This window comes from Rissa tridactyla, chromosome 8 (assembly GCF_028500815.1).
Source record: "Rissa tridactyla isolate bRisTri1 chromosome 8, bRisTri1.patW.cur.20221130, whole genome shotgun sequence".
In the NCBI taxonomy this organism is placed as follows: Eukaryota; Metazoa; Chordata; class Aves; order Charadriiformes; family Laridae; genus Rissa; species Rissa tridactyla.
Genome location: NC_071473.1, coordinates 13613881 through 13626884, shown reverse-complemented (window position 1 = coordinate 13626884; position 13004 = coordinate 13613881). Strand labels below are relative to the sequence as shown.

At 37.2% G+C, this 13004-nt stretch overlaps 1 protein-coding gene across 2 annotated transcripts in view; it reads right to left on the bottom strand.

The window, feature by feature from the left end:
* USP7 (ubiquitin specific peptidase 7) overlaps positions 1 to 13004 on the bottom strand; it is a 72475-nt gene that overhangs the window by 22174 nt on the left and 37297 nt on the right. For both annotated transcript variants that reach the window (XM_054211002.1, XM_054211003.1), the window contains exons 3-11: positions 12706 to 12904; positions 11699 to 11837; positions 11190 to 11278; positions 10384 to 10492; positions 4379 to 4509; positions 1497 to 1551; positions 1043 to 1123; positions 857 to 947; positions 81 to 163 (exon numbers count right to left, since the gene is read on the bottom strand). In XM_054211002.1, the coding sequence (XP_054066977.1) occupies positions 81 to 163; positions 857 to 947; positions 1043 to 1123; positions 1497 to 1551; positions 4379 to 4509; positions 10384 to 10492; positions 11190 to 11278; positions 11699 to 11837; positions 12706 to 12904 (977 nt within the window). The remainder of the gene's footprint in view (positions 1 to 80; positions 164 to 856; positions 948 to 1042; positions 1124 to 1496; positions 1552 to 4378; positions 4510 to 10383; positions 10493 to 11189; positions 11279 to 11698; positions 11838 to 12705; positions 12905 to 13004) is intronic.

Here is a 13004-nt window from a genome sequence, read left to right as displayed (position 1 = left end):
GCTACTATAGCTTAAGTTATTTTTATCAAGGACACAGAAATAATATTTAAAAACAAATTTAAAAAAAAAAAGAAAAATACCTGCAAGCCGTGTTCTCCTGCATCGTACTTGTTATCACCATCCAACTGTTCCACCGCAACGTAGTCAATGAAGGACTCAAAAACTAAGTGAAAAAAAGATTGTGGAATTGTAGGGAAGGAGGAAGAAAAGTGTAAGTTTACTCTAGGCTGGGAGCTTAACAGTGTATTCAGCAAATAACACTAAGACATCAGAGCTTTTATGTTTGAATATTCCTGTCTTTATAAACACGAAAAAATCAAGCTAGATGATTTTGTTTGCTGGAATCTTACATGCCTTTTATCGTCTCTTCTATGCAAAGTACTTGGTAAAGTGATGACAGAGCAGCAGAATAATGGTCCTTTAATTAGTTTATTCTTTTTATTGGCTTGCTACTATGCTTAGGTGTAAATAAGAATCTATTTTCTCCAAGTTCATCTTCATATGTAAATTATAGTCTACTGTGAGAACACTACTGTTATCACCATGGCACAGTATGCACTTTTATGGCACCAGGAAAACCCCTAAAATTCGTTGAGTTTCATGAAAAGATATCAGTGAGAGAATCAGGAAGGAAGGAGCAGGGAAGGGAAATGGGAGAAGGGAAAAAAGGTAACATAAGCAAAAACATTTTCTGTAGAAAATGTTTTCAATGAGGTGTCAGAGACTTTCCTCTGAAATTAAAGCAAGGATATTTCTAAGCACTGAGCGCCAACAAACCCATCTGAAATCAACAGGCAGAAACAATGTCCAACATGTTCAAGTATTTGACTGGTGCATATGACAATGTATCACTTACTATTTTTCTTTCCCTTTATACTTAGCTGGATGTCATAATAATCTTCTATTCGTTCAGATCGATAGTCTACATGTTTGCATTGGATATAAGACTGTAAACAAAAACAAAAAAATGCACAGAATTTCAATGTATACAAGTAACAATTAATTTAAATAATATATCTGTATCTATATATTAAATACATACCACCATCTTCCCTCTGAACAATTTAGGAATAGTGCCTTCTACACATGTGCCTTTCATTTTATTTTCCACATTATCGAGCAGCTGAAAGAAAAATTTTTACACAGGATAAACTTGCAGGTTTTGAATTTATTCAACACACATAGCTGACTACTCCACTAATTAAACTAAGTCACTTGTGTAAAAGTGAAACGTTAGTCTATTTGTACTGGCATCTCCTTTCTCATACGTTAAATCCTCCTCTTCCCCCTAAAAACTGCATTTCTCTCCATGGCTATGCAAGGAGCACTAGCATACGTTCACTTTATTTTCAACCTTCCCTATCCTTTACGAATTTCTCACCCACAAAAGGCCACCATCAATCCCATTCTTCAAAAAGAGAAGTAAAGCAAGGCAAAATCCTCCACATCTTATAGACCTAATTTAAATTAATCAGTAAGAAACAGTAAAAACTTACCACTCGACATAATTCCTGGACATCATGTTGCATGAAGCTGTCTAAAGTTTCCCACCTTTGTAAGGCAAATTAATACAAAATTACTACATTATGAAGAGAACTTACAGCTCAAAAGACATTTTTTTCATTTCTTTGTGAACCAAGAATTTAATACATAGCAAGATGTAAAGACTCTGAGATTTAGTTCTGGCTGATGCACAGGTGTTTTTTTAGCTCTGTACCATTTACGTGGCAGGACGAAGGGGCAGTGAACTTGGGGGACATTTTGACAGCAGTTCCATGCCCACCTGCCTTCTCTCTCTATGGATCTGGGGACAGGGATGGGGCAGGCAGCCGGAGGCAGCCAAAGAGGCCAGGGCCAGGCCGTTGCTAGCAGAATTCTTCCAGTCTACAACCTAACCTCAGTTCACATCAAAAACTCTTCAGAAAAGGCCTGGGAGCAATTCAGTGCTGTCAGAGAAGTTTCCACAGCATGCTTCTCACTGCCTCTTTTTTGAGGGTCCTTCAGGTGCAGTCAAGTAGCGTTCAGGGATTATTTCAGCACATAAAAGGAAGTAAATGGATTTATAGGAAATCCTGTCTCCTTTGTGCTCATCTAAACAGTTAATCCTAGACACACAGGAACTCCACGGATGCAAGGAGGCACCGAGCTTCCTGAACCGTCCACGTGCAAACACGCTCATGTGAAGAGGGGCGAGAGCCGCTGTCTCTAAACGCCCCGTAGTCAAGGTGGTACACTGCAACAAGGGCATTCAGCACCACTGCCTTCAATTAAAAACCAGCATAAAGGGCTTTTATGAAAGAATGAAATACTTTCTCCTATAAACTTGAACTCAGGAGTTTTCGAATTTAAAAGGCACTCTTTCAACTCTTTTTGCAACAGTCATTGTACTCAAACATATGAAACAAGCCATGTTTACTGTAGGCTCTGGCTTCAGCACAAGGTTCAGCCCCGGCCCTCGGAGTCACAAGCACAGGGGTGATCAGGAGCAATACTAACTTTAGCTTCATCTCCCACCCCCTTCTCAGTGACTCACTGCCACTGTCACACAGCACCGCAGTACTCCCAGAAGTGTGCCAGAACAACTGTGTGGGGACCCACACTTAACCAAGCTGAATGATGCGACCCGTTGGACAATTAAGAATGGAAAATAACCTCGTGACTCCCTAGGCTTTTAACACTAGCCAGGTTAAAGGACAAAATCAAAGAAAAACGTTACAGACCAATGTTAGGATAAAAAAGGGCTCCTTCAGACAATGGCATCACTTTCTACTGAAAGAAGCCAAACTTGGTTAGAAACTCACAATACCCAGTAACAAGCTGTGCTCCACACACCATATAGGCAGGTCGCACAAGGTCAGAAACCCCTCTCGGATTTAATGGGGGGAAAAGACCAAATCTTCAAACACATTCAAACATTCCTTCCCAAGAATGAAGGCAGGCATGAACATATTTTTAAAACCTTGCTCTCAGATACAAAATTAAGCACCTGCAAGACCCTCAGGAAAGACCTCGTCATGCTACTAAAGATGACGCAGTTGGGATCTTAACTCAAGATGAAATAATTTACAATATCAGCAAGTCTTCCCAGCGTACCAGGACAGCAGGAGTGCTGATAAACTGAATATACTGTGTGCTAGTAGGAAGCGGGTATGACCAAATGAACATACAACACTGAGGTTACCGATTTCATTTTAAAATTCCCCCAAAAGGTGAAAAGGAAATGTTACAAAGACACAAGGTTACAAAGAGTAGCACCACTACAAGCTTGAGCAGAAGATGTGGGTGGACACTAGGATAGCTATGTCAAAAAGATGATACAAACTTCCTAACCATTTTTTAAATAAAAAAATGCTTGTCAATATCACTACAAAAGACTAGTCTACAAACACAGTGTGACAACATAATGCGAAATACAATCTTTTAGAACAGTTTCTGATAAAATCCTAGTCCCTGCTTACACAACATGCAAAGAGAAGGCTTGTAAAGGCTATGCTGATCTTAATCTTCTGTCCTAACTTGTGCTCAACTGAAACATCAAGCTAGTAAAAAAAAAAAAAGATCAACACGCTCAATGAAGCTATATTGTATAAGTCTATATACTCCAGATTTAAAATTACACCCTGTAACACCATCTTCACAAGAAGCACCTCCAGATTGGAAAAAATACCAGGCAGTGAACTGGATACTGGGTAATCGTGAAAATAAAAAGCAAGCCCTTTTGTAGATCTTTTATGGAGGAAAAGAGGGTGCTAGACTGAGGAAAATGCAAAGAATTACTCTGTGTGTGCGCTCCAACACCTTTACCTCAGGCAACAGATACTCCTCTTAAGGTTTAAATCACGAAACAGAATACAGCATTAAATGCTTCTAAATTTTGCATAGGCAAAAATACGTGCATCTTTGATATGTCATAACAAAATGTTACAACAGTCATCAATGCAGAACTAACAATATGGAAATGCAAATTACTGCTATTTCTCTAAATTTAAAACAGACTTAAATTTTAAAAAAAGACATTAACAAAACATGAACTGCAGTGTTTCAACAACATATTTTGTCCTGAATTTTACTTAAGTCAAAGGCATCACACTATTTTCAGGTAACAGGTAAATTATAGCCCTGTTACTAACAGCTGTGTTTGACTGTGTACTGCTCCCCTCCCCCAGAAAATCTGACTTCTGGATCAGCTGTCTTTAGTTCTGACTATAAATAAAAACCTATCCAAGTAAACTAAGAAAAGTTAGCGATTAACATAATGCTATATTAACACTTCTCTGCACCTCTCTAAAAATAGCCTGATTTAAATAAAACATTTTTAAAGAAAAGCTTTATGAAGCCTGTAATAGCCCAATAAATAGTCCAAGTTTCTGAAACTTACCCAAAAGATTTTGTTAACTTTTTAGTTCCAACTGGTTTGTCACTATGTTGCAGCTCATAAAATACTCTTTGCAATGCTAAAGGAACACTTTTGGATGAATCATCTCCTTCTGTGGGCATCATGTACACAGCCTGAAAAAGCATTTAGTTCAATTAGTATCTAAGGAAAAGTTTATTGCTCATATTGTTTAATGCATTCTTTCATCTTCAGCGACTTTCTTCATATAACTCCATTTAATCACCACTGCAAAAATGTCTGAAAGAAATCTCATACTGTAGTGTGAAAACATTGTCTGGAATGACTCTTCTTAGAGCACAGTGATTAGAAAGATGTGAACATCAGATTCCATTCATGCCTAGTTTTTTCTAACTAGTTCCCTTATTCCACCCTAGAAAAGTAAATGCACTAAAGCATTCAACACCTCCAAACAACTTATCACACCTGGTACATCTACACAGTGATCACAGTAGGACCAGATATACTGATCAATACTACAGGCTTTTGAAAATAACTTCAGGTTTGTGCCGTAGCTTGGCTATCTGTGAATACTGTCACCTACAGTGGGGAAGAAAACCAGAAAACAAAACACACAACCAAGTGAAACCATAAAGGGCAACAAGCGAACAAAACCAGAAATGGTGCACATGGAAGAGGAGGATACCAGAGGAAGCTCTGAGATTCCCCAATACATTTCATTCCTACTTAATGTCATCGTTGTCCAGCAAAAACAGCTTAACAATTCATTCACTGATTATCCTGACCTGGGAAGCACTGACAACGAAGAAATTACACATACAGACCAAACAGGGTTTAGGGGAGTTCAACAGGCACTGAAGTGAGATTTACTTTTTAAAAAGCATACACCAATATATCTAGGGAAAGTAACAGCAAAGCAAAGGTATTTACAGGGAGATGCTCATTTAGAAAGCATGAACATAAGAAGAAAACAGCCAACTCTGGAAGCAGAAAATAAAGACTCCAATATTAAGTACTATATAAGAAAATAATCTGTTAAGAAACAAAAGAATTGCCACCTGAATTTTTACCTGTGAAACAACAAGGAATAATACATTTCTGCAAGTGAAGCACTGAACTGGATCTCAGTAATTCTCAAAATTCTCACTTGCTTTCTGCATCAGCCTAAATTTCAGAGGTGTCCAGCACCTCTAACCTGTCCTGCGCTGCAGCTCCTTACACGCACAGCAAGGTCAGTACTTCCAGTATGCAGCCGAATTGTTGGGGAAACACATTCATTGTTACATGGAAGCAGCACAGAGGTGATGGAAACCAGATGACACAGACATTAGATTAAGACAAAGCTGAGACAAAAAGAACACAAGGGAATGATAAAGAAGAAAGGAAGAAAGAAAAAAAGGCAAAAAAAAAAGTTAAGTTGGCAGGCCAGCTTCCTATTCCAATTCTGAATATCCACAGAATTTTTCAAAAGTATAGCAACAAAAATAGAAGAATAATATAGTAAGAAACTATCAGCAGAATAGCTACAGTAATAAGATGCAAGGCAAAAAATGGTTTTACCGAAATATCAAATAGTTTCATAAAAAAAGCAAGTCCCTTACATTCAGACAGAAAAACACTGGTTAATTATGCAACTGTAAAGTTCACACGGCTTTCTTTTAAATTCCAAAATTTAACAGTAAACACAGATTATCTGCAGCATAATTATGACTGAACACCAGTAGAAGCCAAATTTTATTTTTCTACTCATTTGTGAGCTACATCATTAATAGTAGTACTTACGCACATAAAAGGGAAAACATGAATAGAAATTAGCTGAAATTTATCATCAAATTTTTGCTGAAGGAGAGCCAACAGACCTCTTACTTTGTTAGGCTAATTCAAAGAACAACAGCCCAGCCTCACCCTAATGGCAACAAAAAAGTCTTCCTTTGCTCTGCTTTAATTTCAAAATTTGCTTAAATTGCTTTTTTAATTTCATAAATTGAAGAAAATAGCACCTTCAATTTGATCATCAGCAAAAAATTTTAACTGTTGCAACTCTGTAATCCGTCATGTCGTTCTTTTTGCCAATCCATTAGGCTAACTATCTGGCTAGCCTGGAAAAATTAAGAGGAGAAAAAAAAAAAAAGTATTTTCTCATTTAGTTGCAACTTTTCTGATGAGTTGCTTTAGAGTTCAGAGTTTATAGTGATTTAGTTTGTAAGAGAACTCTGCAGGTTCTCAAGTCTGGTGCTGCTCACAGAGGTGCCAAGTTCAAAGCCGGGTCCAGTTGCTCAGGGTTGTACCCAGTTGAATTCTGAGCATCTCCAAGGAATGGAGACCCCACAACCTCTTGGAGACTCCACACACCCTCTTGTAAAGCCGCACCAATTAGTATCCAAATGCAGAACTGCAGTCAACAATGCTGATCTGGGCAAACTCCAAATACGAGTAGTTAAGATTATACCTTTGATTTTACAAGCAATAGTTACTTCTTTGCTTTAAAACATGAACATCAAAACAAGTCAGCACCTTGCAGAGTTAACTTAACCTCTCCCCGCCCTGGGTTTATGAATCCTTTTATGAGCTGGTCTTCACTGGCTAAAGGTAGAAACAGGAAATAGTCAAATGACCAACTCTCAGATCTTCCAAGCATATACAATCAGCCACTATTTATTGCTTCTGACATCTTATAAATGCTTTTAAAAAACCAAATATGTAGTAAGTTACTTGCTATATTTAAACAAACAGAAATAAGATATGAAAATCAAGTAATGAAAAAATTCAAATACAGCCAGTGCTGATACATTTTCATAAAATAAATATGAAAATGCTAAATATTCTTCATAACAAACCAAGATGATACTACAGCAGGCTAAAAGTCAACCTAGTGGTTCACTCTTCCATCAAAAAGTATAAACGGGAGTTCAGAATACCTTGATAATTAATCAAAATCAGATCCTTTGTGTTTAGTTCCTATTTGTTTTCCTCATATATCATCTGGACAATTAACTCCTTTCCCGTATCTCTCAAGTAATATTAAAATAATCATGTACAATTTATTTATAATTGCTACATTCCAGCTACCATTGAATAAAAACACCAGTTTTATTTCTTCTGAAATTCTAAATGTGTTACTACAAACAAAACACTTATCACACAGCCTTTCTTTGTTTCTTCCTCCTGTTCATCTATATAAGTAATATTGAAGCCCATTTCTCACAGCTTGTTTCTCCAAGCTAAACAAATGACTTTTCAAATATGATCCTCTACAAAACTTTACTTTTATGCCTTAGCCTCCCAAAATCCCAAAGCTTAACCTCAAGATGAAGGAGTACAGCATTTTGATCCATTTGAAAAAAGCAGAATCTCTAATTTAACACCTGAGAAGTTCCCTCAGGAAACGAAGACAAAAGAATGACAAGGACATGTATAGGCAATGGCTATAAGCAACAGACACAGAGATATGAGAAAAATTTCAGATGTTTACATAGTAAAAGAATGCTACAGATAAGCTCGAACACAGTCCTTAAAGTCAAGACAATTACTTGAAGAACGGAAGAAAACACTGTGTATGAAACTACAATGTAAGGTAAAATGTATTAGATAAATTGAGGACAGTCACACCAGGGAGAAATGTACTGGGCTAGTATTTATGGTTTTAGCATAGTTATATAAACATTCTGCAGTGTTCTCATGAATTGTTGGGAATTTTTCAAGCAGCAAAGAGTTTTAAACCAGACTGGATGCAGCCTCAAGTACTGACTGGCTGGAGGCACTGGCAACAGACACAGGAAGACTCACATGATGTGGTCCAAGATCAAACCTGGAGGTACCTGGGAAGCTCTCACCATCCCTTGCCTGGGTGGACTATATTTAAGCATGCATTTAGCACAGACATACAAATAAGATACTCTCTGAAGAGAGAGTTCCTTTGCTTTATTCCCTACCACTGAAGCCACCTGGTTGCTCATGAAGGGAGGTCTCATTTCAAATACTCAAGAACCTCCCATCTGTTAACTGGAAGCAGAGCAAAGAAGAAAGGATCTCTCTGTCAACCCTCACCTGTGCTTCACCAGACTCTGGTACCTGCTTGCCTTCACTATTGCTCATTGCTTTTCCAGCTCTGCTCCTGACAGCAACTTCTCTGTTAACAAAGCTCTAAATAACAGCAATAGAAATCATTATTTCTTCTTAAGTAAGGTAGATTAACAGAAATAATGGAATTGATGATAAGCAAACCGAGGATACTACACATTTTATTTAACTCAGTTTTAAAGAGGAACAAGTTTGCTCAAAGTGAAGACGAAAATGTAGAAATTCATTTTTTCAGATAGGACAACCACTGATTCTTCCTTATCTGTAATAACGGCAAGCGAGTATTGAAACTGTCTAGAACTACTGCTGTAGTCTGTTGTTTTCAGGGGCTCTGAAAACCTGAAGAATGAGCAGACAATTGGGCTTTTCAGCTGATGTCCCGTAACATTTCCATAAAGGAAGCTGCAGTTACCAGCTAGTAAATCCAGCTTTCTCATATGCCCACTACCCAGATACCAATACTCCCTAAAAGCTGATATTTATCTGGAGACTGGGGGAGAAGTGCAAGGGAATGCCTGAAAAGATTAGTTCAGTTGAAAAAAATCTGTATCACAAAAAGAATTTCTTCTTCACAGAACAAGATTACTTCATGGTACATATTGATTTCCTGACTACAAGACAGTCTTCAAAGGAACTACTCAATTGGATTAGATGTAGCTATTGTAAAAACACATTTTTCTTTCAAGAGCAACATGAAGTTGTCCAAAAAAATAAAATGCACAAACATTATGAATGCTGAGCAAAAAGAAGAGGCATTATAATGAATGATGAAAACAAACAGGTACATTGTGTAAAACAAGAATTTATTTCTTGTACGTGGCATTGGTAAGATCTCAGTTACAGTCTATGGAGTTCGATGTGCTATTTTTCACAGTGCTTCAGAGTAAGCAGCACATTGCAAAAGAGAAAAAAGAAACCCCAACTGGGACACTTGCAGGCCACGGTGATATAAATAATGATAAGATGGTGGAAATAGACAGTGGAAAGTAGGTACACTAAAAAGGGAAATGTTTTGAGAAAAGAAAGCTTAAAGGAAATGTAACAACTAGTATGCACAAGAGAAAGCAGAAGTCAGAACAGTCCGTTTTCACTAGGAAATACACAATAAGCATAGGAATGTGCAGAAGGATGAATTAGGCTCACTAGGACACTCCAGTAAACTAAATGGTGCCAAGTTACGTTTTTTCCCAAGTATATCCCCTTTTCCAGATAGCCAGCTCCAATGTCAAGTCGGCATTTATGGTTTTATGCCACTAAGGCTATTGCATTGTTTTAAAACAAGACATTATCTAGTATATTTCATCCTGGGTTTGGATGAGAGATTTATTAAGCTAGTATTTAAAGCAGTTCTTCCTTCCAGCAAAGAAACAACATCTACAGTAAATAAAAAATATATGAATGAAGCAAAAATAAAATTAAGTCATTTGAACTACTGAAATTATAACGCTTTCCATCACTACAAAGATACTAACCATAATAACACAAAATTCAACTGTATAATATAAATTAAAAGACAAAACAAATGAACTACAAAGGTCATATATGTTTATCTTTGTACACTGTTTATGGGCTGAGAAGTCATAATTGACTTTTTAACTATTTCAAGAAAGGAAAGTTACTTCTGTCTCTCATCTGCAACATGTATAGTCATCTTTTTAATTCCAACAATTCATAGCAACATTAACACATAAGACAGTCTAAGAAACACCCCTTAGGCTCAGATCTTCACCAGGTACTCTGTGTGCTTTCAGAAAAACCAAGAGCCAACATTCAACAAACTACAAAAGGCAGCTTCCTGCACTCGGCCTCAAGTAAGATGTGCATTACCATGTAAGTCATAACTTCTCTAAGAGGACAAAAGGATGGACAGCTCTGTTTTGAAGCACTTATAAGCATAACATACTGGATATTTCAATTAGGAATCTCGGTTTCTTTCAAATATTAATTACCTTTCGTAGTTGATTTGTGAAAAATAAAGTCTGTAACAAACTGTTCATGTAACAAGTTGCTCCCTGGTTCTTTAAGCCAACATATCCTGTGTGCTTCTTTGAATCCCACCTAGAAAAGAGTTAGTAGTTAAAAACAAGATAGTTTTGTATTAACTACAATAAGGAGGATTTATTATAACCTAGTACTGCTTGTAGATATCAGCTACTCTTCATTATTAAAGTTCAAATAAGAGGCTACACTTCACTACTGCCTGATAGTAACAACAGTCTTTGCAATTAAAAGCTTTGTGGTTGTGTCAGTTTGGGTTTTTTTTAAAGACACACTGTATGGCAAAAAAATTACTTACTATGAAAGTGTACTGGAATCCAGAACTGTACTTTACAGCCAAGCGTGCATTTCAGTACAACCAATTTGTTTAAAAGTGACATGAAGCAGAATGACTCAGCTGAGGCAGTTTTAACACAACAGCAAGGCAAGGGAAGTTAGCAGAGCCACCCGACTCTGTCTGAAACCCTTATCAACTGTAAGATCAGAAACACTGAGGCTAGATTTGCAGAGGTGTTAAATCACAAATCAACTCATACAGCAGTCAAAATTCCACAACATTATGCTGACTAATGCAAATGGAAATGTAGCCTATACAAAAATCTCTATGTGACTACTGAAAAACATTGCCATGTGACGATTCATCAATTAAAGGTGGCAAAGCCAGAATCTCTAATGACAGCTACACAAAATACTTGAACAATCTCAAGCAACATAAAAATATTAAAATTAAGAATTTTATTTAAACAAAGATACTTACGCTACTCCATGCGGAGCATCTGCTTGAACGTAGACTTCAAAAGTAACTTTGTCCTCTTCTATAAAGCCTTTCTCAGGATCAGTAACTTCCTGTAAAACAGGAACAACACACCAACATGAAAACTGAATCTCACCACATGACTGTATCCAGTTAGATGTCACCTTATATCCAAGATGGAGGTATCAGTAATAATAAACTGAAGAAGAAAAATCAAATTACACCAACAAAGCTGTTTTTCTGTTTAATACACTTTAATTCTTTTTTAATATCTTAATACAGGAAACTTGCTCCTGTATTAAGGGAGGGAATATTCAAATCACATCATAGGCAAAAGCAATCTAAACAGGAATTTATAAGAAATTGAAAAAGAATCTTCAACAATGACAGAAAAAAATAACACCTTGAGAAAAAATCCTAACACTTTTTTATAGGTATTAACTCAGTATTCAGGAGTGCAAGTTCAAAACTGCTCCTATCTAGTAACAGATTAATACACTCCAATTACTTACACTCCAGGCCATGAAGTTGGAGAAGCCCCAGTCATTTTCCTTATGAAAGAACAAGTGACTAATACGACGACTGAATGATTTTTCATCATCCTTGTAGTTTATTATCTTGAGAACTGCTTGTGCATGACAAGACCATGACCTATAAATACAGAAGAAACATTTGAAACTCATTCAAAACCAAGCTTTTTCTAGTCATTAATATACCTTTTCTTTTGTTGGGGATTTTTGGTATATTACTTTCACATATAGGATTTTTTTTTTCTTTTCTTTATTAGATGTTAAGATCTGGTTAATTGTTATTGAGGGCATGAATCCCTGGGGCCTTCTGAAGCCACATTATGAAGATGAAGCTGGAATGGATGTTTTCTTAGGGCAACAGTGTTGTTATGAACGTACTGTGGGGCAATGGCAGGTAACTGGTTTAAGAAGCTAACTGCTCTCTCAGGTGAGCTATTTCAGTGCAAATGGCCAACTGCAAGCAGTCTTGGTGTCTCCAGAGTGTGATAACTCAGCCTTCGGCTAACGAATGGAGGAGGCAGTTCTACCCTCCCTCCCGCAGGATAAACTCCCCAATACTCTAATTTTCTCAGCAGCATTTCTTTATGACCATTCCTGTCCAAATTCATCCCACTTGTGCAAGACGATCAGACTGAATATTGGTTCAGACAAGGTCCTGTCACTGCCTCATGCAGCGACATTGGTGCTTGCTTAGCTCCACCACCTGCACCTCGGTTGATACGGTTGAAGACCACATTATCCTTTTTCTGTGACTACTTGTGTGTGAACCGCTTCTCATGTGACTAGTTAATACATTTACAACTTCCTTCTTTACGTCCTTCACTGAGCACTCATCTTTTAGATTACAAAAATTATGGAAGAGACCAACTTATTCAGAGTGAACTGTAAGTTCACTAGGTAAACCAGGTTTTTTTAGATGTGTTTATTTCTTGCAATGCAGATTAACTAGTCTCAAATGAGGACTTGTACAATAATTGAAAGGGTCTTACGTGGAATCAGATTCAGCGTTGCATTGAAGGAAGAATCCTACACTTTTTTGGTGTGGTCTGTCTGGGTAGAGTCGTGGCATAACCATGATCTTCCATGGCAAATTACGTACAAAGCATGGAGGACTGAGAACTGACTCGCTCAATCTGTTGAAGCGTTCGACTGTAAACTGAAATGTTGCTTCTGATCGCCAGCTTGTATCTGTAACACACACAAAATTATTTGAAAAACCTGATATTCTTCACTCCAAAATGTTGTTTTCAAAAAACATGCAATGTGATCATGTTTTATGTAGTGGGAT